Source organism: Pan troglodytes, chromosome 9 (assembly GCF_028858775.2).
Source record: "Pan troglodytes isolate AG18354 chromosome 9, NHGRI_mPanTro3-v2.0_pri, whole genome shotgun sequence".
Lineage (NCBI taxonomy): Eukaryota > Metazoa > Chordata > Mammalia > Primates > Hominidae > Pan > Pan troglodytes.
The window spans coordinates 110551023-110577530 of record NC_072407.2 but is presented as its reverse complement, the minus strand read 5'-3'; the positions used below and the strand labels follow the sequence as shown (position 1 = coordinate 110577530).

General features: G+C 40.9%; 1 protein-coding gene across 2 annotated transcripts in view; it reads left to right on the top strand.

The window, feature by feature from the left end:
• Positions 1–685: 685 nt before the first annotated feature.
• Positions 686–26508, top strand: part of EXPH5 (exophilin 5) — an 88260-nt gene continuing 62437 nt past the window's right edge. The window contains exon 1 of one of the 2 annotated variants that reach the window (XM_001141449.7): positions 686–1036. In XM_001141449.7, coding sequence (XP_001141449.4) covers positions 918–1036 — 119 coding nt within the window. In that variant the 5' untranslated portion in view covers positions 686–917. The remainder of the gene's footprint in view (positions 1037–26508) is intronic. The other variant, XM_063783396.1, reaches the window with a different exon arrangement.

The window sequence follows — 26508 nt, the reverse complement described above, 5'->3', positions numbered from 1 at the left end:
TCACCAGAGGATTAGGTATTTTTAAATGGCATGTGTATTACTTCTCTGAGTTTATTAAGATGATAATAAAATCTTACAGAAAACTTCTAACAGGTGTTTTCTACAGTCCTTTGCTTCTGGGCTGTCTTCTCCTAAAATACCATAAACGGTTTTGTTTGTTTGTTTCTAAAGTCTAAGAATGACTTTTGTGGGACAGTGGAGGTGGGGGTGTCTGTGGGATGAGAGGCTTGGCAAATAATTCGTTTCCAAGGATACACTAATTTCCGCCCTTCAGCCAGGTTCATCCACAGTCAGTAGTGTAATTGAGTTTAGTTCTTCCTGGTCTTTCAGATAACTAACCCTTTTGCCAGTTACAAACCCTACTTGCAATTCTATTTTCTATGGGCTCTTAATTATTGAAAGGGAGAATTAGTCATGAATCTCCTTTTTCACTCCTTTACTAATCAAGCTCAAGTTCTGCGAGCAAACAGCAACAGCAAAAGCAAATACTTTGGCGCCAACACTTAGCCTTGCCTCACTTAAGAGGCAGAATTATGTAGGCTTGTTTGCTTAACAACTCAGATAGGGGGCGGGGAGGGTGACCGGAGGGGACGAGGGAGGGGACGAGGGAGGGGACGAGGGAGGGGACAAGGGAGGGCCCGCCCCCCTTGGAACGGGATTGGTTCCCTCTCTCCCTTTAGCCGTTCACTTTGCATCTCGGTTGGACAGGTTGAGAGAAACATGTCATTAAGGTGTTGTCAATATGAGCCCTTCAGGTGTGGGCGTTCCCTAGGTTTGTGGTTTTAGACTTTCAAAAGGGCGGACTTATTATTGGCTGTGGGATCAAGTTCGTGAAACTGGTCTTGTATAGGTTGAAAAATGCCTTCCTAACAGGAGGCGCCAAGGAGCTTAAGTGTAACTCACACACAGTAAAGAAAATGACGAAAGTTCCTCCGGCGTTTGATTTCAGTTTCTTAAATGACGAAGAGGCCAGGAAGATCCTTCAGGTGCTGGAAAGGAATGAGGAGTTACAGAGGGCCGAGAAGGACAGGATCAGGTACAGAGCAAATTCATTTCTTTTGTCCTGGGCCTGGGTCCCGCAGGGGCCGGGGATCCGCGGGGAAGGCGCTGAGCTCGCGCGGGGCACCTGCCCGGGGGTGCTCCGAGCGGCTGCTGCGGAGGCTGCGGGTCGGGAAGAGAAAACTGCGCGGAGTTGCTCTCTAAAGGACTTTGGGATGCTTAGTTGGTACCCTCTCCATCCACCACATACCAGACGGGCTCGGCTGCGGGTCTGGGGTCGGGCAGGGTGGGGGGTCCGTGCGCTGCGGGGGCCGCGCAGTGACGCTGTGCTGTGCCGGGTGTCTGCTGGGCCATCGCGGGGCGTGGGCCGTTTCAGGCAATGAAATGCGGCGGGGGCGCGATCTGGAGAGGAATCCTGGCTGCTGCTCACTCCGCGGCCCGCGCGCACCCACGTGCTCGCACGGGTCCGACAGAGCTTCCACCCTCGCCTAACGCAGTTTTCCCTCGGCACCAGAGGCGAATCTCCCCACCCAATGCGGGCAGTCAGCGAAGCACGGGAGAGCCGGCACCTCACGGGAGGCGAAAGGTCCTCACCCCAAGGGTAGGAGCTCGAGGAATTTGTCAAATAGAGGCTTATGTGGGCGAATGGGATTTGGACACACGGGGTTGGCTGGAATGGGTGGGTCTTCTTGTGCGTGGTGCTGTGGGGAGCGAGTTTCTGAGAAATTTCATCCTTGACCTTACTATACACTGTTGTAGGTGAGGGATTAGTTACTAAAGAATGAAATCCAGAGACACAGATAATTACCCAGGATGTACATTAACCAGTTTTTCTGCTGGGAAAGTGTGGGATAAGTGCTGGAATGAATTAAAGGGACTCTCTCGCCAATATTGGAACATACCCATCTAAGTCCTTCTCTAGATAACTGTGGAAGGGAATTCAGGACATCACTCTCAGACCACACTGTGTGCCATTGATTGGAATTTAGCAAGTCATTTTGTTTGATGATCAACTGCTTGCTAATGCGAGTTCCAGGTTCCCAATTCTTTCTAGAATTGCCTGTCCCCCACCGCCGACAAAAGAAACCCTCCAGGGACCCTCTTCAAATTGGAAAATCTAGTTGGTCTTTGTAGAAAGAATTAGAATACACTAAGCCCAATGCCCTGACTTCACCCTTCTCCCCTAAACATGACTCTTTGAGGGATGAAGGAATATTTGAGGTTGGGGAATGTGGATTTCATACCATCTGCCTTGAGAAAAAGTGGCTTTATCATTCCCCTCCCCTGAACAGTGTAGAAAGTGTGCCTTCAGGAGAACAGTATGCCACACCCACACACACCCACGTGCATAATGTACCTACACATATGCACATGCACCGCACACAGGCACACCCAACTTTCAGAAGAATTTCAGAACTGCACGGAATTTCAGTGCATATTCCAAAGGCACTAAGAAACTGCGGTTATTCTCAGTGTGTGTTAGTGGAAGTGTTTCTTGTCTCTGAAGAGGATGGGGCTTCTTAAGTGATCCATTGTATATTTGGGGAAATTGAGGGGAGAGTTAGAAAATAACAAGGAGAGAAGCTTTCATTTAAGGTGTTATCTTGACTTTTTATTTTTGACCTGATGCTTGCTTGCCTTGTTGTGTTTTCTCTATTGCAACTCATGATGCCCACTGCAGTTGACTTTAGAGGGAACTGAATCTCCACATAGATCTACACAAAGCACATGTATCTACACAAAGCCATTGGGCTGGGCATTAGAAGGAAGGTCAAAACACATTTTCTAATTTCATGGCACTCACATTCTAATGGAAGCATCAACAGAAAAAACCATAATGCTAAGACAAAATCGATACTGTATTATACTAATTATTAAAAATATTTAATTGCCCAAACAATTTGAAAAATATCACCATTAAAATACAAAAATCATTTAAGGAAAGTAGATGTGTGGACCAAATACCCAAGGCAATGATTTCTAGTACTGTCTTTTCCTTTGATTAATTCCCCACTTCCACTATCAAATGCCCATGTCTGGCTTGCAGGCTCCATGGGATTGTTCTGCTTACCCACTTCAGGCTCACATGTATTAATTTCAGTATCAGATATTGACATGCAGAAAGGGCCTGAGACAATATGTCAACTTGGCTGCCTCTTCTGCTCATTTTCTTGATATGTGTGATCATATTTTCCAAATCAAAAATCAGGACACATGACTTATAACTCAAGAGTATAATTTCATTCTGTTCTGGCTTGGCATATGTGAACAACAACAAAAAAGAGATGCTTCAACAGGCCTGTCTGAGAGACTCAGGGAAGCCTTTTTACTGCATTGAGAAAGAGCTTCAAGACCTCTTGACTAGAACAATAAGGGTCCAAATGGGGAAGTTTAGAAATTTAGCAGGTTGGGGAATGGCTAATGAGTTCATTTATATCTATGATAGGCTTGAGGTATCTGCAAGACAACTAAGAAGAAATACAGGCACCCTATAGTTGGGGCTGGGCCCGGTGGCTCACGCCTGTAATCCCAGTGCTTTGGGAGACTGAGGCAAAAGGATCGCTTGAGGCCAAGAGTTTGAGACCAGCCTGACCAACACAGAGAGACCCTGTCTCTACAATAAAAATTAAAAATAAATTTAGCCTGATATTGTGGCACATACTTGCAGTACTAGCTACTCAGGAGGCTCAGGAGGATCCCTTGAGCTCAAGAGTTCAAGACTGCAGTGAACTATGATTGTTCCACTCCAACCAGAGTGACACAGTAGAGACCCTGTCTTTAAAAATAAAATAAATAAAATCATTTTTTTTTAAAAAAAAAGAACTGCAGTGTCATGCAGGGCCAGAGATGTTCTGAGACAGATGTGAGGGTAGTTGAGTTCATCATGCAGAAGGCAGCAGCCCCACCCACAGAAAAGTTCCTGAACACATAGAACTTTCTCCTGATCTCCCCTCATCTGTACCAGACCTCTCTGGCTCCAACTTACCAGGAAAGTATTTGCATTAAATATAATAGTTAATGTTTCTAATATATAGTTTATTCAGATTTTTAAGAAAAACACCAAGATTCAAACTGATAAATAGGCAAAAGATAGAAATAAATCATTCACACCAGAAGATATCCAAACAGTAAACATAACAGATGGGAAAATGTCTACCCTCACAGTAATAAATGAAAATTGAAGTAACCTTGAGATACCATGCTGCCCCTTTAAAAATGACAGAAAAAAAAATGTTGGTGAGGGTTGGAATGAAATGGATAGATTTTGCACATTGTTAGTGACATTGTAAGTTGATTACAAGCTTTTTGGTGAGCATTATGGCAATATCTATCAAGATACGCCTTACGCTTGACCCAATTGTCCAATTCTTGGATATTTCTCATTAGTAGAAGATTAAGGTGGAGGAGATGGCCACACCAACATATATTAAGTGCTGCCTTTTTATGTAATAATAGTAATTATTGTGGTAATAACGACAGCTAACATTTATTAGGCCCTTACTATATACTAGGCACTGTACTAAACATGTTATACAGATTTAATTAATCCTCCCAATAACCTCATTAGGTATACACTTTAATTCTCATTTCACAGAGAAGGAAACAATTTTAAAAGGTCGAGTATTTTGTCCAATTTAAGCAGCAGAGCCAGAATTTATAATCCAGATCTATTTCAAAACTACTTTACCCATCAAGATTGAATAATCCTCACAACCATTTCTTGGGGTATTATTAATGGCTTTTTACAGAAGGAAAACTGAAATTTAGCAACGTTAAGGAACTTGCCTAAGGTCACACAGCTCATAAACGTCAGAGATAGAATTTGAACCTAAATCTATCTGGCATCAGAACCAGATGTTATGGTGCCTGGAGTAATCACGTTTTTAAATGGCATGTCTAGATTTAGACCATTTTTTGCTCCATGGCAAGATTGCAGCGCAGGAGGGTTTTCCAGAATTTAGTTTTTTCTGATTGATTTACACTAATATCCTTGAGGTGTGGCACAGGTCTGAACAGGACTGTATATGTCAAAGTCATAAAGTGGTCTATAGCTGGTGGCAGCTGCCACATCCGGCAGAGGTTAAAAGCCAGATACACAAGCCTCCTGCCTCCCCTACACATTCTGCCTGCCCTCTCCTCTCCCAGCCTGTGAAATCTGCCTCTGGCTAAGGGGCAGAGTTTCTAGAGACATTGGATGTCTACTGATTGGGCTTTTTACTGTGTGCCAGACACTGGATTGGCCCTGAGAATACAGTGGAAAATAAAACACAGATTCTGTCCCAAATGGCTTCAGTCTATGAAAGGTTTTCATTGGTGATAGAATGTGTAAGATGAACTGTAACTCGCCCTTATGCAGTCCTGTGTGGCCTGGAAAAGGGACAACAAGAACAATGCCTGGAAGTCACAGTGTGCTCAAGAGGCTTGAGCAAGTTCTGAAACATAACAAGGTATCAAATTAACACACCACGGATCTCTGAGCTGTCTGCACTTTCCAATGGCATCCAATTTAGTTAATTCCTTTAAACTGAGGGAGAACTTCCTCTCAGATACATTTTCCTGTCTAGCTACTCCTGTGGATTTGTCCCCACAGGCAATACACACAGAACTACTATAATAATATCGTTCCATATCCCAATGCCAAGCAGCAGTGTTCTTTTTAAGCTTAGTGATATTATAACTTTTTTAGCTTATAAAGTCTTTCTTTTTTTAATCCTCATCCTCAACCTGATAAAGCATATACTATTATCTTCTTTTCCAAAAGCTAATAAAACAACTGTAATAATAGCTAACTTTTGTTGAGTATTGACCCATGCTAAGCTCTTTGTGTGCACTATCTCATTTAATTCTTACAACAACCTGATGAGTTAAGGGATATCTTTATCTCCATTCAACAAAGGAAGCTTAGAAAGGGTAAGTGACATGCTTGAGATAATACTGCTAGGGAGTGTCCGATTCGGGAACTCCATCTGTACATAATCACTGTGCTGTGCTGCCTCCTACAGTACCAAAAAGTTGAAGTGACTTTCCTCACCTGGCCCATCTAGCTCATAACAGAACCAGGACTGGGATCTATCCACTTTAAAACTCTTGCTATTTTATCTCCATTCACCATAAAAATAAAAAACACACAATTCTATGTAGTCAAATGCTCAGCTAAAAGTTGGAGATGTTATTACTAAGGAAAATGGCATAATGGGTATGGGAAGATAACTGATACCGTCTGCCTATATAGAAAAAATTGCTGGCAACCATTTATGTTAAAAATGCATATATGCATTCTGTAAGGACAGACTTTATACTGTTAAAATGATTATCTTTGGGGAATCACATTTAAAGGGACTTTAACCCTTTTACTACTGTTTTATTTTTTAGTTATCATATGTTATTAAAAATAGGCCAGGTGCTGTGGCTCACACCTGTAATCCCAGCACTTTGGGAGGCTGAAGTGGGTGGATTGCCTGAGGTCAGGAGTTTGAGACCAGCCTGGCCAACACGGTGAAACCCCATCTCTACTAAAAATACAAAAATTAGCCAGGCTTGGTGGCTGGCACCTATAAGCCCAGCTACCTGGGAAGCTGAGACAGAAGAATCGCTTGAACCCAGGAGGTGGAGGTTGCAGTGAGCCGAGACCGTGCCATTGCACTCCAGCTTGGGTAACAAGAGCAAAACTCTGTCTCAAAATAAATACATAAATAAATAAATAAAACTGTTTCTTTGGATAATAAATATGGAATGTTTGACTATTTTTTACTTTCATAAATGTCCGTTATGAAGGTAAAATACTTTTTTAAAAGTCTTTTAAAAAATAAATAACTTGTAAAGGTAAATTTCTTTTTAAAAATGTCTAAATGTTTTTCTGCCCTTGTCCTTTTCTTTACAATGTTAATGTGTGCACAGGTAAGTTGGTACATGGTAAGTTGTACATCAACCTTGATTCCTTGTGGTCAAGGATTATTTCAGGGATGGAGAGCCTCACACACTTCGGTACTCAATACCTAGTCAAATGGAACTTAACTTACTGCTATAGGGAATACAAACTAAGGGAAAGAAAGATCTGAGGAAACCAGGTGAAGGGCGAAAGAAGGTCAGGTGAAGGTTAGTCAGAAAATACTTTCGTTCCTCATTAGCACAGATGGTCTTAAACCTGAGAACCACATGAAGGTCAAAAGGAGGTCAGGTTAAGTTTAGTAAGGAGATATACCTAATGCTAAATGACGAGTTAATGGGTGCAGCACACCAGCATGGCACATGTATACATATGTAACTAACCTGCACATTGTGCACATGTACCCTAAAACTTAAAGTATAGTAATAATAAAAGAAAAGAAAAGAAAATGCTTTCCTTCCCGGTTAGCACAGCAGGGTCTTAAAATTGAGAAGAAGGTGGCTAAGAACTAAGAAGTGCTAGCTAAGGCATGGTCTTTCGTAAACGTGGGTGGATTCTCTCCTTCACCTTCATTCAGGTCGGTTTTTCTGTAGTGACTTATTCCCCAAGCTGTGAGATTTGAGAGCTATAGGCTCATCGCCCTCTCCTTCTCAGGATGTTTCCTTATTGACGTTGCCAATGGCCCTATTAAAAGGCCATAATTCAAATATTAACAGATCACAGGAGCCAGCTTCCTCATTCCATGGTGTGTTAGGCTTTCTAGATGAAAGAGGAAATGGGAGATGACAGTGACCAAATTCCCTGCACCCCAAAAAAAAGTTGTGTTTTTTTATATTGATAAAGCTTACTTTGGTTTTCACTTTGAAACGATGCATTTAACAGCAGTTAAGGGAGGAAAGGGGATCGGGGAGGGAGGAAAAAGGATGGGGGAGGGAGGAAAGGGGATGGGGGAGGGAGGAAAGAGGATGGGGGAGGGAGGAAAGGGGATGGGGGAGGGAGGAAAGAGGATGGGGGAGGGAGGAAAGAGGATGGGGGAGGGAGGAAAGGGGATCAGGAAGGGAGTAACTTATCCTGGCAACCACTATTTTGTTCTTCAACACTACCGTTTTATTTGTTAAAGAATGTTATATAAATGGAAGCACAGAATACATAACCTTTTGAGAATGACTCAGTAAAATGAGGGTCACACAGGTTGTCGTATGTATAAATAATTCATTCTGGCCAGGCAAGGTGGCTCACACCTGTAATCCCAACACTTGGGGAGGCCGAGGTAGGAGAATCACTTGAGGTTTCGCCATGTTGGCCAGGTCGAGAGCAGCCTGGCCAACATGGCAAAACTCTGTCTCTACTAAAAATACAAAAATTAGCCGGGCGTGGTGGCACGCGTCTGTGGTCCCAGCTACTCAGGAAGCTGAAGCAGGAGAATCACTTCAACCTGGGAGGTGGAGGTTGCAGTAAACTGAGATGGTGCCACTGCACTCCAGTCTGGGCGACAGAGCAAGACTTCATCTCAAAATAAATAAATGAACAAATAAATAAACAATTCATTCCTTTATATTGCTGAGTAGTATTTAGTATTTCATTATATGGATTACTACAGTTCGTTTATCCTTTCACCCACTGAAGAACACTTGTTTTGTTTACACATTTTGATGATATAAATAATGCTGCTATCAACATCCATGAGCAGGCTTTTGTGTGAACATGATTTTTATTAGTAGTGGAATTGCTGGATCATATTCTTGAATTTGCAAGAAACTGCCAAACTGTTTTTCCCACAGCTGTACCATTCTGCATTCCTACCGACAGTATATAAGAGTTCCAATCTCTGTCTTTGTCATTCAGGCTACTACAAGAAAATACCTTAGACTGGGTAATTTATAAACAGCAGAAATCTATTGCTTATAGTTCTAGACCCTGGGAAGTCCAAGATCAAGGCACTGGTAGATTCTGTGTTTGGTGAAGTCCCCCTCCTCATAGAGGGTGCCTTTTCTGTGTCCTCACATGGTAGAAGGGGCAAAAAGGCTTCCTCTCAGGCCTCATGTAAAAGGGCACTGATCCATTCATGAGGGAGAAGCCCTCTCGACCTAATCACCTGCCAAAGGCCCCATCCCTTACTACCATCACCTTGAGGGGTAGGGCTCAACATATGAATTCTGGGGGGACACATACTTTCAGACAAGAGCATAGTAGTTCTTTAGTCTTGCCAGCATTTGGTATTTTGAATATTTTTTTATTTTAACCATTCTAATAGGTTTGTAGAGGTATCTCCTCATGTTTCAATTTGCATTTCCCTAGTGACTAATGATGGTAAACATCTTTTTATGTGCTTACTTGCCTTCCATATATTCTCTTTGGGGAAGTATCTGCTAAAATCTTTTGAACAGTTTTTAGTTGGGTTATTTGTTTTCTGATTGATGAATTTTGAGAATTCTTTATATATTCCAGATACAAGTCTCCTGTTGAACACCAGGTTTGCAAACATTTTCTTCCCATCTGTAGCTTGTCTTAACTTTCCTACTGTGTCTTTGTGGAGTAAAAGTTACCCAGTTTGATGAAATCCAACATATCAAACTTTTTTCTTTTATGAATCATGCTTTTAGTAGCGTTCTAAGAATACTCTGCCTCAGCCCAGATTACAAACATTTTCTCCTATGATTTCTTTTTAAAGTTTTATAGTTTTATGTCTTACACTGATGCATTTTGAAATAAGATTTACGTACAGTGTGAGGTTTAGACTGAGGTTCATTTTATTTTTGCATATTAATGCCCAATTATCCCAACACCATTGTTGAAAGACTGTCCTTCATTAAATTGCCTTTGCCCCTTTGTAAAAAATTTGCTATATTTTTGGAGTCCATTTTTGGACTCTGCTCTTTTCCATAGACCTTTATGTCTTTTCCTTCACAAATACTATGGTATCCTGATTACTGTGGCTTTATAGTAGGTCTTAACATCAAGTAGTATGCTTCCTCCCTTTTTTTTTTTTTTGAGACAGGGTCTCTCTTTGTCGCCTAAGCTGGAGTGCGGTGGCACAATCTTGGCTCAATGCAACCTCCACCTCCTGGGTTCAAACTATTCTCAAGCCTCAACCTCCTGAGTAGTTGGGATTACAGCTGTGTGACGCCACACCTAGCTAATTATTTTTATTTTTAGTAGAGACAAGTTTTCGCCATGTTGGCCAAGCTGGTGTCAAACTCCTGACCTCAGGTGATCTGCCCATCTTGGCCTCCCAAAGTGCTGGGATTATAAGTGTGAGCCACTGTGCCCAGCCAGAATGAATTATTTATACATACAACAACCTGTGTGACTCTCAAAGGTGTTTTACTGAGTTAAATAAGCCATCTGATTTTATTCTTTGTTTTTAAAACTATTTTGTCTATATCATTCCTTTGCTTTTCCATATAAATTTCTACATTTAAGTTTAAAATTGTTCATTGCTATTATAGAGAAATACAATTGATTTTTGATATTGATCTTGTACCCTACCACTTAGCTAAACTTACTTATTGGCTCTAGGATGTTCTTTTTTGGGGGGGGCAGATTTTTCTGGGTGATTTTCTACATGGCCAATCATGTCTCCTGTAAGTGGTGATGGTTTTATTTCTTCCTTTCCAATATGTATGCCTTTTATTTCTTTTTCTTGCCTAATATTGACTAGGACTTCAAGCATGATGTTGAATAGGAGTATTGACATTGTACTTCCTTGCTTTGTTGCTGAGCACTGTCTTTCACTATGAACTACGATGTTAGCTATGATTTTTTTGTAGATGACTTTTTTATTATTTTTTTGTTGTTGTTAATTTTTTTTTAATAGAGATGGGGTTTTGCTATGTTGGCCAGACTGGTCTCCAACTCCTGGGCTCAAGTGATCCGCCCACCTCGGCCTCCCAAAGTGTTGGGATTACAGGCATAAGCCACCATGCCCGGCCTGTAGATGACTTTTATCTGGTTCTGTTTCTTGCTTGCTGAGAGCTTTTATTTGAACATATCTTGAATTTTATTAAATGCTTTTTCTGCATCAACTTCTATGACCATGTGGCTTTTTCTTCTATAGACTATTGATATACTTATTTATTTTTATTTTATTTTTATTTTTTATTTATTTATTTATTTTTTGAGACAGAATCTCACTCTGTCACCCAGGCTGGAGTGCAGTTGTGCGATCTCAGCTCACTGCACTCGGGTTCACGCCATTCTCCTGCCTCAGCCTCCCGAATACTTGGGACTACAGGCGCCCGCCACCACTCCCGGCTAATTTTTTGTATTTTTAGTAGAGACAGGGTTTCACCTTGTAGCTAGGTTGGTCTCAATCTCCTGACCTCGTGATCTGCTCACCTTGGCCTCCCAAAGTGCTGGGATTACAGGCATGAGCCACTGCGCCTGGCGATATACTTATTAACAGTAATTGATTTTAGAATATCAAACCAGCCTTACTGTTGTGGGTTGAACTGTCCTCCAAAAAATAAAAAAGCTATGTTAGAGTCCTAATTGCCAATACCTCAGAATGTGACCTTACTTAGAAATAGGGTCTTTACAGAGAAAATCAAGTTAAAATGAGGTGATTAGGATGGGCCCTATTCTAATATTAATGATGTCCTTATACAAAGTGGAAAATTTGGACACAAAGACAAACAAGCAGGCAGGGAGAATGCTTTGTGCAGACAGGAGTAACGCTGCCACAAGGCAAGGAACTACTTCAGAAGCTAGGAGAGAGGCCTGGAACAGACTCTTCCTTAGTGCCCCCAGAGGGAGCATGGCCCTGCCAGCACCTTGACCTCTAGCCTCCAAAACTGTGAAACGTGTCTGTTGTTCAAGTCGCTCAATGTGCAGTACTTTATTGGGGTAGCCTGAGAAAACTAATCTACTTATATTCTCAAGAAAATCCCACTTGATCATCATGTACTATTCTTTTTATATGATTTCACTACATTTGCTAATATTGAGGGTTTTTAAAAAAATCTGGGTTCATGAGAGGTACTGATATATAGTTTTCTGGTTTTCTATCCTTTTTTTTTTTCTTTGAGACAGGGTCTCATTCTGTCACCCAGGCTGGAGTGCAGTGGCGTGATCTCAGCCCACTGCAACCTCCGCCTTCCAGGCCTGAGTAATCCTCCCACCCCAGCCTCCCTAAGTAGCTGGGACTACAGGCGTGTGCCACCATGCCCAGCTAACTTTTTTGTATTTTTAGTGGAGACAGGGTTTCACCATATTGCCCAGGCTGATCTTGAACTCTTGGGTTCAAGTGATACCCCGCCTCAGCCTCCCAAAGTGCTGGGATTACAGCCATGAGCCACCACGCCCAGCCTGTATACTATTTTTGTGTGGTTTTGGTGTCAGTAATTCTAGCCTTGTAAAATGACTTAGGAAGTGTTTTCTTCTATTTTCTAGAAGAGATTATATAGCCTTGGCATTGCTTCTTCCTTAAACGATTGGTAAAATGAAACAATGAAACCATCTGGAATGGGAAGTTTCTTTTTTGAAAGGTTTTAAACTATGAGTTCAATTTCTTTGATAGATATAGAACTTTTTCGGCTATTTCATCATGAGTGAGTTTGACAGTGCGTGTTTTTTGAGAAATGGATCTATTCTAAGTTGTTAGGTTTATATGCATAAAGTTATTTATAATATTCATTTATTATCCTTTTAATGTCTGAATATTATGTAGGAGTAGCCCCTCTTTCATTCCTGGTATTGATAATTTGTATCCTTTCCCTATTTTTCCTTTTTAGTCGTGATAAAGGTTTATTAAATTTATTGATGTTTTCAAAGGACCTGCTTTTTGTCTTACTTTGATTTTTCTTTATTGCTTTTGTTTCAATTTAATTGATTTCTGCTCTGATATTTACCATTGCCTGCTTTATGTTTATTTTGCTATTTTTTCTCATTTCTTAAGGTGAAAACTTAGATTATTGATTGAAGACCTTTCTTCTTTTCCAGTATAAGCATTTTTTGGTTTTTACATTATTTTAATTTTAATTAACAAATAATAATTGTACATATTCATGAAGTATATGGTGATCTTTTGATATGTATAATACATGGTGATTAGATCTGGATAATTAGCATATTCATAATCTCAAACATTTATCATTTCCTTGTGTTGGGGGCATTCAATATCCTCTCTTCTAGCTATTTGAAACTATATATATGCATACATATATATATATTTTTTTCTTTTCTCTGAAATAGTGTCTTGCTCTGTTGCCCAGGCTGGAGTGCAGTGGTGCAATCTGGGCTCACTGCAACCTCCACCTCCTGGCCTCAAGAAGTCCTTCCACCTCAGCCTCCCTAGTAGCTGGGACTACAGGTACTCACCACCATGCCTGGCTAATTTTTCTATTTTTTGTAAAGACAGGGTTTCGCCATGTTGCCTGGGCTTTCAAACTCCTGAGCTCAAGTGATCTACCTGCCTCAGCCTCCCAAAGTGCTGGGATGACAGGCATGAGCCACCATGCCCAGCCATATTAATGTTATTAAATACCTATAGTCATCCCACAGTGCTGTAGAACAGTAAAACTTATTCCTCCTCTCTAGCTGGAATTTTATATCCTTTAACAAGTCTCTCCTTCTCCTTCTTTTCCCCATTCCCAGCCTCTAATATCTTCTATTCTACTTTTTACTTCTATGACGTCAGCTTTTTTAAGCCTCCACTTATGAGTGAGAACGTGTGGTGTTTAGCTTTGTGTTCTTGGTTTATTTCACTTAACATAATGTCATCCAGTTTCATCCATGTTGCCACAAATGACAAGATCTCATTCTTTTTATGGCTGAATAGTATTCTACAGTATATATATGCCACATTTTCTTTATCCATTCATCTGTTGGATACCTAGGTTGATTCTATATCTAGGCTATTGTGAATAGTGCTGCAATAAATATAGAAGTATAGCTATCTCTTTAGTATACTGATATCCTTTCTTTTGGGTATACCCAGCAGTGGAATTGCTGGATCATATGGTATTTTATATGTAGTGTCTTGAAGGACCTTCCATACTGTTCTCCATAGTGGCTATACTAGTTTGCATTCCCCACCAACAGTGCATAAGAGTTCCCTTTTCTCCACATCCTCACCAGCATTTGTTATTTTTTTTTCCTTTTTGATAATAGCTATTCTAACCATGCTGAGATGATGCCTCATTATAGTTTTGATTTGCATTTCCCTGATGATTAGTGATGTTGAGCATTTTTTTCATGTATTTCTCACCCATTTGTATGTCTTCTTTTGAGAAGTGTCTATTCAGATCATTTGCCCATTTTTAAATTGGATTGTCAGCTTTTTTGCTGTTGAGGTGTTTCAATTTATTGTGTATTCTGGATATTAATTCCCTTTTGGATGAGTAGTTTGCAAATATTTTCTCCCACTCTGCAGGTTATCTTTTCACTCTGTTGATTGTTTCTTTTGATGTGAAGAAGCTTTTGAGTTTTATATAATCCCATTTGTTTATTTTTACTTTTGTTGCCTATGTTTTTGAGGTCTTATTCATAAAATATTTCCCCAGACCAATGTCCTGAAGTATTTCCTCTATATTTTCTCCTAGCTCCTCTAATTCGAAGGGAAGATTCCGTTCCCTGAGAGTTTTAGTGTGTATGCGCCCCAGCTACCACTGCTGTTGCCGCCAGAAAACCCTTTTCCTACTCCTCAAACCTGAACTAGGGGGCTTTTCCTGGAACTCTCTCCATTTTCACCAATGCTCACTTCTGGGTTTTGCACTACTCTGAGTCCAAATCAGGGTATAGTGGAGGAGAGGGAAAAAAGTAAATTCACAGCAGGTTCAGTGGTATTTTACATTCTTTCACAATTTGCCTACTACAATTTACTTATCAGATATCTGTTCTGTGCCTTGTGACCAGGTTCTATGGCTACATTTCCTAGGAGAGACAGGGTGAAAGCACTTACTCTATCTTATCTGGAAGCAGAACTCCCCATATTTACTTTTTTTTTTTTTTACTTCCAAACTAATTGTATAAGGCCAACATTACCCTCATACCAAAACCAGACAAAGACACAGTGAGGAAAGAAAACTATAAGCCAATAACTAATAAACATCAATGCAAAAATAACAAAATACTAGCAAACTGAATTCAACAACACTTTAAAATGGTCATTCATTATAATCAGGCAGGATGCATCCCTGGGATGCAAAGATGGTTCAACATATGCAAGTTAATAAACATGATGTATCACATTGGTAGAATCAAGGGCATAAACCATATGATCATTTTAATAGATGTCAAAAAAGCATTCATTAAAATTCAACATCCCTTCATGATAAAAAAAAAAAAAACTCTCAACAAACTGCATATAGAAGGAGCATACCTCAAAACAATCAAAGCAATATAGGACAAACCCACAGCTAGCATCATACTGAGTGGGGGAAAACTGAAAGCCTTTCCTCTAAGATCTGGAACAAGACAAGGATACCCCTTTCACTACTTTTAGTTCAACAGAATACTGGAAGTCCTAGCTAGAGCAATTAGGCAAGAGAAAGAAATAAAGGGCATCCAAATTGGAAAGAAAGAAATCATTGTTCTTGTTTTCAGACAATATGATCTTACATTTAAAACAAAAATCCCAAAGACTCTGCAAAAAAGCTGTTAGAACTGATAAAAGAATTCAGTCAAGTTACAGGTTACAAAATCACCATACAAAAATCATTTCTATATGCCAACATTGAACAATCTAAAAAACAATCTCATTTACAATAACTACAAATAAAGAATAAACTTAACCAAAGAACTGAAAGATCTCTACAATGAAAACTATAAAACGCTGATGATAGAAAGTGAAGAGGACATAAACAAATGGAAAGGTTGCCCATGCTCATGGATTGGAAGAATTAGTGTTGTTTAAATACCCATACTACACAAAGTGATCTATAGAATCAATGCAATCCCTATTATAATATCAATGAAATTCTTCACAGAAATAGAAAAACAACCTAAAATGAAGGTGGAACCACAAAAGACCCAGAATAGCCAAATGAATCCTGAGCAAAAAAGAGCAAAGCTGAAGTCATCACATCACCTGACTTCAAAATATACTACAAAGCAGCAGTAACTAAAATAACATGGTACTGGCATGAAAACAGACACATAGACCAATGGAACAGGATAGAAAACTCAGAAATAAATCCACATTTACAGCCAGCTCATTTTCAACAAATGTACCAAGAATATACAATGGGGAAAGGATCCCTCTTCAATGGATGGTGCTGGGGAAACTGAATATCCATATGCAGAAGAATGAAAGTAGACCCCTATCTCTTACCATATACAAAAATCAAATCAAAGTGGATTAAAGACTTAAATCTAAGACTTCAAACTATGAAACTACTAGAAGAAAATGTGGGAGAAATGCTCCAGGACATTGGTCTGGGCAAATATTTGAGTAAGACGTCAAAAGGACAGGCAACCAAAGCAAAAATTGACAAATGTGATTGTATCAAGCTAAAAAGCTTCTCCACAGCAAAGAAACAATCAACATCATGAAGAGACAACCTACAGAATGAGAGAAAATATTTGCAAGCTATTCATCCAACAGGGATTAATAACCAGAATATGTAAGGAACTCAAGCAACTCAATAGCAAAAGAAAAATCAAATTTTAAAATGGACGAAAGATCTGAATAGACACTTCTCAAAAAAATACATGCAAGTGGCCAATAGGCATATGAAAAAATGCTAAACATCACTAATTATCAGGGAAATACAAATCAAAACTACAATGAAATATCATTTCACCCCAGTTAAAATGGCTATTATCTGGCCGGGCGCAGTGGCTCACGCCTGTAATCCCAGCACTTTGGGAGGCCGAGGCGGGCAGATTACCTGAGGTCAGGAGTTCGAGATCAGCCTGGGCAACACGGCGAAACCCTGTCTCTACTAAAAATACAAAATTAGCCGGGCGTGGTGACACATGCCTGTAATTCCAGCTACTCGGGAGGCTGAGGCAGGAGAATCACTTGAACCTGGGAGGCAGAGGATGCAGTGAGCCGAGATCACGCCATTGCACTCCAGCCTGGGCAACAAGAGTAAATCTCTGTCTCACCAAAAAAAAACAAAAAATAAATAAATAAAATAAAATAAAATGGCTATTATCAAAAAGACAGAAAATAACAGATGGTGATGAGAATGTAAATTAGTACAGCCACTATGGATAACAGTTTGGAGGTTCCTCAAAAAACTACAAATAGAACTACCATATGATCCAGCAATCCCATTGCTAGGTACATATTCAAAAGACAGGAAATCAGTGTATCAAAAAGATCTCTGCACTTCCATGTTTATTGCAGCACTATTCACAATAGCCAAGATACAGATCAACCTACATGTTCATGAATGGATGAATGAATAAGGAAAATGTAGTGTATATACATTAGTGTACATAATGGGATATTATTCAGCCATAGAAAAGGAACTAAATCCTATGATTTGCAACAATATAGATGGAACTGGAAGATATATATTAAGTGAAATAAGCCTAGTACAGAAATACAAATATCACATATTCTCACTCATATATGGGAGCTAAAAGAGTTAGTCATATGGAGGTATTGAATAGAAGGATGATTACAAGAGGCTGGGAAAGGTAGTGGGGAAGGGAGAATGAAGAGGACTTGGCTAGAAGGCACAAAAATACAGTTAGATAGAAGGAATAATATCTAGTGTTTGATAGCACAATAAGGAAACGAGTTTATAATTTATTGTACACTTCAAAATAGCTAGAAGTAAAGATCTGGAATGTTTCCAACACAAAGAAATGATAAATGCTTGAGGCAATGGATATCTTACTTACTCATATTTGATCATTACACATTGCATTCTTATATTAAATATCACATGTATCCCATAAATATGTGCAACTACTATATATCCATAAAAATTAGAAGCAAATTCAAAAAAGAATGAAAAATAAAATTTTATTGAAGTTAAATTAATATAACATAAAACTATCCACTTTAAAGCTAACAATTCATTGGCATTTTGTACATTAACAATGTTGTACAATCACCCCCTCTATCTAGTACCAAAACATTTTCATCAACCCAAAATAGAACCCATTAAACAGTTACTCTTCATTCCCACCTCCCCTCAACTACTAGCAACCATGGATTTACCTATACTGGATATTTCATGTAAATGGAATTATATAATTTTTGTCTGTCTTCTTTTACTTGGTGTAATGTTTTTGAGGTTCATCCACCTTATAACATGTATTAATACTTTATTCCTTTTCTTGACTGAATAATAATCTATTGTATGCATATGCCACAATTTATTTATCTATTCATCCATTGATAGACATTTGAGTTGTTTCCATATTTTGGCTATTGTGAATAATGCTGCTATGAACAGTTGTCTCACAAGTATTTGTTTCAGTACCTGTTCTCAGTTCTCCAGAGTATATAGGTAGGAATGGAATTACTGGAACATATGGTAATTCTATGTTTAACTTTTTGAGGAATTGTCAAACTGTTACCCCCACGTCATTTTATTTTATTTTATTTTATTTTATTTATTTATTTTGATACGGAGTCTCATTCTGTCGCCCAGGCTGGAGTGCAGTGGTGTGATCTCGGCTCACTGCAACCTCTGCCTCCCATGTTCAAACAATATTCCTGTCTCAACCACCCGAGTAGCTGGAACTACAGGCATGTGCCACCACACCCGGCTAATTTTTGTATTTTTAGTAGAGATGGGTTTTTGCCATGTTGGTCAGGCTGTTCTTGAACTCCTGACCTCAACTGATCTGCCCGCCTCGGCCTCCCAAAGTGCTGGGATTACAGGCATGAGCCACCGCACCCAGCCTTCCCCCACATTACTTTTAACACAGTTGTGGTCTTAGGTATTTTTGTTATTTATGAACATCATAACATAAAAATAACCCCTTCATATTGAAGACTCAGAGTCAACATAACTTTTGTGGTTGTATACTATTCTACTGCATATATTCTATAATTTAGTTAACCATTCCAATATTTTAGTCACTTTAGTGTTTTCTTATTCTATTTGTTTCTTATTGCTACATTAAGTAACACTGGCAAGCCTTTATGCTTACATTCTTAATTCAGTTTAAATTATCTCAAGGGTAAATTCCAAAAAGTAGAATCACTCATGTAAATAATATAGATGTTTTCTAAGTTCTCATTACATGTTACCAAACTGCTTTCCAAGTGTTCTACCAAATTGCACCTTCACTGGCAGTGCGGGAAGGCCTTTGTTTTAACGAATCCTTTCTATCCCTGGATGGTGGTATTACTTTTTAAAAATCTTTGCCAATTTTGTGGAAAAAAATTATGCTTCATTTAATTTCTAATGCTGTGATTATAATGAACTTAAACTATTTTCATATGTTTACTATTCACATTTCTTGATTTGTGAATTGTCTATTCACATAGCTACCCATTTATATATGAGGATCTGTATCCAGAAAGCTTCTGGTCACAAATAACAGAAAATCTAACCATGACTTTAACAAATCGGGGGTACATTTTTCTGACATAAGAATACATCTGGAAGTAGGTAGCTGCCAGCTGGTTTAGTGGTTTAAGTATGTTCGAATGGTGTCTTTGTAACGCAAAATGGCTGCAGCCGCTCCAGACATCACATTCACATTCAAGGCAGAAAGAAAAAGGAAATAGTGGTGACAACTGCTCCTTTTGGGTATATATCCAAGAAGAGTCCTTTTTATCATGGAAGTAAAGGCCTTCTGTGATGCCTTCGAGCAGATTTCTACTTTATATTTCCTTGACCAGAACCATGTCATATGGTCATCCTTAGCTGCAAGGGAATTAGAAAAGCAAGAAATGGGATTGAAATATCAGACTTTGACCAAACATGATCCATCCCCTGAGATTGAACACTCTGATGTTGACAACAAAATCAGAAAGGAGGGGAGTTGAGGGAAATGCATTCTAGAAGGCAGTCAACACTGTTTAATATGGCTTGGTGTGGTTTGTGTCTTATTGATTTATATATTTCACTACACATTAAAGAAATTGACTTTTGTCCTATGTATTTCCCAGGTTTCAGTTTGCACACTTCTCTTTATCTGAAAATAGATTTTTTCTCAGTTTTATGTAGCCAAATGTACCTCTTTTTAAATTTCCTTTTTTTTTTTTTTTTTTTTGAGATGTTCTTGTTCTGTTACCCAGGCTGCAGTGCAGTGGTGCAATGACAGTTCATTGTAACCTCTAACTCCTAGACTCAAGTGATCTCCCGCCTCAGCCTCCTGAGTAGCTAGGACTATGAACACGCACCACCACACCCAGCTAATTTTTTAAAAATCTTTTTGTAGGCTGGGCGCGGTGGCTCACGCCTGTAATCTCCGCACTTTGGGAGGCTAAGGCGAGTGAATCACGAGGTCAGGAGATCGAGACCATCCTGGCTAACATGGTGAAACCCCGTCTCTACTAAAAAAAAAAAAACACACACACACACAAAATTAGCCGGGCGTGGTGGCGAACGCCTGTAGTCTCAGCTACTCCGGAGGCTGAGGCAGGAGAATGGTGTGAACCCGGGAGGCGGACCTTGCAGTGAGCTGAGATCGTGCCACTACACTCCAGTCTGGGCAACAGAGTGAGACTCCGTCTCAAAAATAAATAAATAAATAAATAAAATAAAATCTTTTTGTAAAGACAAGGTCTCACTATGTTGCCTACATTGGTCTCAAACCCCTGGCCTCAAGTGATCCTCCTGCCTCACCTTTTGTTTTTGAGATGAGAATACTCTTCTCATCTAGAGATTAGAGTAATATTCACTTCTAGTCTTAATTTTAATGTAACTTTTTAATTCATCTGACATATATTTTGTCTATAAGTTAGGATTATATAAATTTATTTTTTTCAAATAGTTGGCAAATTGTCATAGTACCATTGATTTCCATCTCCTTCTGAGGCCCTTGATAATTCCCTTTAGGGAAAAGACTGTAGCAACCAAATAACCACAAAGAATTGATGAGGTGAAATGCTATAGCACCAGTTTGTATAAAATCTCAGAAGGAAATCACAGGGGAAAACACAGCTTTCGTACAGAGAAGTGTGATTGTTGTTATACCTATACCACATACATAGTTCATTAATTGTATTTCAGTTTTTTTCCTCTTCCCATTTTCTACGTCAGGTGGCAAACCCAACCAAGGGTAGACCATTCATCATGAGGTCTCCATCAAGTGGACTGATTGTCATTTAGATCTGGTTGTTTTGCTGGTCAAATCAGTACCCTGGTAGGGTGGTAGACTCCTTTTCTTTCTCCCTCACTTGCTTGCTTGCTTGCTTGCTTGCTTTTTCTTTCTTTCCTTTTCTTTCTTTCTTTCCTTCTTTCCTTCCTTCTTTTCTTTTTCTTTCTCTCCTTCCTTCCTTTCTCTCTCTCTTTCTATTTTTTTCAAAATTTTTTTGAGATAAGTTCTCTCTATATTGTTCAGACTGGTCTCAAACTCCTGGGCTCAAGCAATCCTCCTGCCTCATCCTCCCAGACTACTAGGGTTACAGACACGAGCAGCCCGTTTTTTAACTTATATCAAAATTAATTTACTTCAAAAATTACTTAATCGCAGAGGTAAATGACTAACAATTACTAGACATGGGCCTGGGTGCAGTGGCTCATGCCTGTCATCCCAGCACTTTGGGAGGCCGAGACGAGTGGATCACCTAAGGTCAGGAGTTCAAGACCAGCCTGGCCAACATGGTGAAACGCCATCTCTACTAAAAATACAAAAATTAGCTGGGCATGGTGGCAGGTGCCTGTAACCCCAGCTATTCGGGAGGCTGAGGCAGGAGAATCGCTTGAACCTGGGAGGTAAATGTTGCAGTGAGCTGAGATCACGCCATTGCACTGCAGCCTGGGCAACAAGAGCAAAACTCTGTCTCAAAATAAGTAAATCAATAACTAAAACTAAAAATAAAAATTGCTAGACAAGAAAGCAAACAAAATAAGAACCTCACATTGTGTGAATTTAATGTTTCCACTCACGGGTGGGCTGGTAAGGATCCTTAGGAGATCATTGTCTGCACATCAGTCAGGGTCCAACTAGGAAAACAGAAAGTAATGCAGTAAATTGGTTCCACAGAGATAAAAAGCAGCAGAGAAACCAATCAGGGGACAGTGAGTAAACGTGTGGAGTACTTTGCTGCTTTAAAACTGCTTGGCAGGATCAAAGGGTTCTTCTGCCCCTGGAGCTATTTAGTCAGGCAACTGTAAAGAATCACTTTTTACTTTTGGTTGTTTTGGTTTTGTTTCACTGCGCACTTGGTGTAGGTTATGCATAAACACAAATGCTGTCGTGCCCACAAGCTGGTTAGATCCTGGCCTTGTGAACTGGCTTCTTTGAACTCCACTGTAGTTGCTCACATTGGCTCAAACTGAGCAGTTATGTTCAATGCCTTTTTTTTTTTTGGAGACAGAGTCTCGCTCTGTCACCCAGGCTACAGTGCAGTGGTGCTATCTCGGCTAACTGCAAGCTCCGCCTCCCGGGTTCACGCCTTTTTTCCTGCCTCAGCCTCTCCGAGTAGCTGGGACTACAGGCGCCCGCCACCACGCCTGGCTAATTTTTTGTATTTTTAGTAGAAACAGGGTTTCACTGTGGTCTCAATCTCCTGACCTCATGATCCGCCCGCCTTGGCCTCCCAAAGTGCTGGGATTACAAGCGTGAGCCACCGCCCCAGCCTGTTCAATGACTATTTTAAACATTGCTGTCGTGTATTTTATGTGTGGTTCCCTTCTTCAGATGTCAAAAAGGTGTCTGAAAATGACTTTTGGGATTGTACATATTTGAGGGGAGGTCTCAGTTGCTGGCTGAATTACTACATTTGCACTCGAGCTTGCCCTTGGGAGCTCCCCTTCAGCATTACCAGGGGCCAAGTGAGAGCTCTGTTTGCCCAAAGTCGTCCTCTAAGTGGTGGTATTAAGGGCTTCACGCCTCAGAGTAAAAAAAGCTCTTCACTCCTCAGAGTAGAAAAAGCAGGCGGAATTCTGACAATGGCCTTCTCCATGGGGAGTGCATCAAGGAGAGTCTGTCCACCTCTCTGCACTCTGGTCTGTTTCCCAGTGCCTCTTCCTACTTAAGGACATCAGTTTCTCCCCTATTCTCAGCAACACCCCTCCTCACTCCACCAAAATTCATTCTTAGTTGTGGGTTATGGTATAGCACTGGCTCCACAGTAGGTAACTGGAAAGGCCAATAAATTAGGTCATGTCTATCCACGGTTGTGTAATTGCTTTGCCTCTACCATCCAGGCAAGTCTTTAAAAGGTTTATGAGTAACACACTCCCTCCAGGGTAGCTGTCTCCACCTTCAAAGCCACACCAGGCCTCACCCTCAGACAGCTCTACCCAGCTCTTCGTATTCCCAGTTCCACTGAGCTGAGGCTCCAGCTTCTTCCTTAGACTTCCTTTCATTTCCCCCATGTGTCAGCTTATAACACCTTGTCCTGGGCCTTCCAGAGCCTTAAGGAGAGTTCACAGTCACAAAACAATACATAAATGTAAATCTTTTCTTAAAAACAACTTGCACGTGTCTAAAACCCACCTCACAAATATTGTAAATGCCACAATTTCCAAACAGTTCTCCAAAACAATGACAGTTTTATTATTAAAGTGATAATACTTTTTAGTGGCTCATGCCAGTAATCCCAACACTTTGGGAGGTCAAGGTAGGAGGATCACTTGAAGCCAGGAGTTCAAGACCAGCCCGAACAACGTAGCGAGACCCCCCATCTCTGCAGAATAATTTAAAAATTAGCCGGACATGGTGGCACATGCCTGTAGTTCCAGCTGTTTGAGAGGCTGAGGTGGCAGAATCGCTCGAGCACAGGAGTTTGAAATTGCAGTGAGATGACCACGCCACTGCACTGCAGCCCGAGCAACAGAGTGAGATCTTATCTCTTAAAAATAAGCTAGGCGCAGTGGCTCACACCTGTAATCCCAGCACTTTAGGAGGCTGAGGCAGGAAAATCACTTAAGGTCAGGAGTTTGAGACCAGCCTGGCCAACATAATGAAACCCCATCTCTACTAAAAATACAAAACTTAGCTGGGCATGGTGGCATGTGCCTGTGATCCCAGCTACTCAGGAGGCTAAGGCAGGAGAATTGCTTGAACCCAGGAGGCGGAGGTTGCAGTGAGCCAAGATTGTACCACTGCACTCCAGCCTGGGAGACAGAATGAGAATCCATCTCAAAAAAATAAAAAATAATTTTTTTTTATTTTTTTAAATAATAAAAAAATAATAAAAATTAAAAATGCTATTCTGTTCTCAGCTTACCTGAACTTCATCTCTGAGGTGCTGCAGACACTCACAGGTGGCAGTCTCCTAAAGCTGGAAGATTCCATACCTCCAGGGGCCTGGGCCATTTCAGGAGGCAGGCCAGGCCCTGGTTACTCTCTTGGCTCAGATCTGCTTTCCTTTCTGGAAGGTAGACAGTCATTTGGAGTTTTTGATTGCAGGTCAACCATCAACATTAAGCATTGGGAGTAGCACTGCAATTTTACCTTTTTCTTGGAGCTGCCGGGTATGATAAGCTCCTCCATTTGCAGCATTGAGGCAGTTGTCTTTGGAAACTGTCACTGTCCCAAGACCCTCCTACCAGTGCCTCACAGCATCAGGAGTCAGAGGTCTAGGCACCTCCGTGTTCCTCTGTAAAGTGAGAGCCCCATAGATTTTTTTTTTCCATATCATGATTCAATAACATTTCTGTTCAACAGCACTCACTTATTTAGCAGATATATTTGAGATCCTACTGTGAACCTGGTACCGGAGATATACAAATGTTCTTTGTAAGCTTTCAATGCCGTGAAGGAGGTGGGTTTAAAAACAGTACATTCAGGCCAGGAGCAGTGGCTCACGCCTATAATCCCAGCATTTTTGGAGGCTGAAGAGGGCGGATCACGAGGTGAGGAGTTCGAGACCAGCCTGGCCAACATGGTGAAACCCCTGTCTCTACTCAAAATACAAAAATTAGCCAGGCATGGTGGCGTGTGCCTGCAATCTCAGCTACTCGGGAGGCTGAAGCAGGAGAATCGCTTGAACCCAGGAGGCGGAGGTTGCAGTGAGCTGAGATCACACCATTGCACTCCAGCTTGCGTGACAGAGAGAGGCTCTGTCTCCAAAAAATAAGAAAATAATAATAAATAAATAGAAATAGTACATTCACTATAACGTGACGAATGATAAGATAGTCACACAGAGGGCCGCAGAGGTAATTTAACTTCATGGGAAGTCTCAAAGAAGACTTGCTGGAGGTGGTGGTGCCTGAACTGAGTCTTGAAGGAGGTAACAGGTGAATAAAGGTGAAGTGAACAGCAAGTGGAGTGAACAACATTAGGCAAGCCATAAAGATGTGAAGGACTACAGGGAGATGCAGACACCATCGTAGTGAATGTCACCAGAGTGCAACGTGAGAGGAAGCCACAAGCAAAAGAGTGAGCTGGGGTGGCAGGGTGGGACGTGGACCTGTGTGCCGAGCCGAGGCCCCTGAGCTTGACAAAACTGGAGGGGAGGAGGAGCCACTGAAATGTTTAGAGTCACTGAATGACCAGGTCAAATTAGGTGGATGGCTATGGGTGGTGAGTGAAGCCTGGATTAGGGAAGAATTGTGTTTAGGGGCCTCGATTAGGGACGAAGAGAAGGCAAGTGATTTAATAAATATTTGGAAAGTCGAATTAGCAGGGCTTGGTGGCTGACTGGCTGCAGGAGGAAGGAGAAAGGAGAGTTCATATGAACTCAGGTTTCTGGCTTTGATGAGTTTATGGCATTTGACCTACTGCTGAAACGAGTGGGTCCAAGTGGACTCTATACTTTGTGATTCCAGGGTAAGGTAATATATCTGAATACTAAAGGACATCAATTCTTCCATCAACTTTGAAATATTTAAAGGCAGATCTCTTGTTGTACATTATTTCTCAGCGATTGAGGTCAAATTTTAGGCCTCTGACCAAGACTGGGGGTTGGGGGGAGGTGTGGACAGATTTCAAAGCAGAATTCTGGCCAAGAGAACTTGGAACTTGTTCCTCGGCTCCAGATGGCCTGGTGAAGGACTTCTGGGAGAGAAGCTGAGAGCAGCCACCTGACAGTAGACGGGGGAACCGATTGGTTCTCAGGAACCACCACGCCGGCCAGCCATGGTGAGCAGCCTGCCAGGCAGCAGGTGCCCAGCGAGCCAGAGGAACCCGCGTGCCTGGTCATTTCCTCCCCTGCAGCTTTGGACTTCCGTCAGGAGCTTTATCTCTCCTATTCTAAGCAAAAATAATTAAGGCCAACTGATTATTGAGACACCCTCCCCCCCTCCCAAAAAAAGTAAGACACTTTATTTCAGTAACTGCTTCTCCTCCCTGAAGCAGTAACAAGCTGGCTTTCACCGGCACCCTCCCCTTTGGTACGGGGTCAGCAGAAGGGTGTTTTGTCTTCAGCGAGTCGGAAACCCCCTGTCTTCAGTGTATTCTGCCCACCAGGATAGGGCACTGTGGATTTTGGTTTTGAAGCTTGTCCAGAGTCACTCAAGAGAGACAAAGCGGCCATTCTACTGTGTGCTACCCAACACCCACCAGGTAAGCTGCTGTGTGCCAGGATGAAGCCCCTGGAAGACTGCTTGGCTTTGGTATTCCAGAATTTGCTTAAATATGTTGAA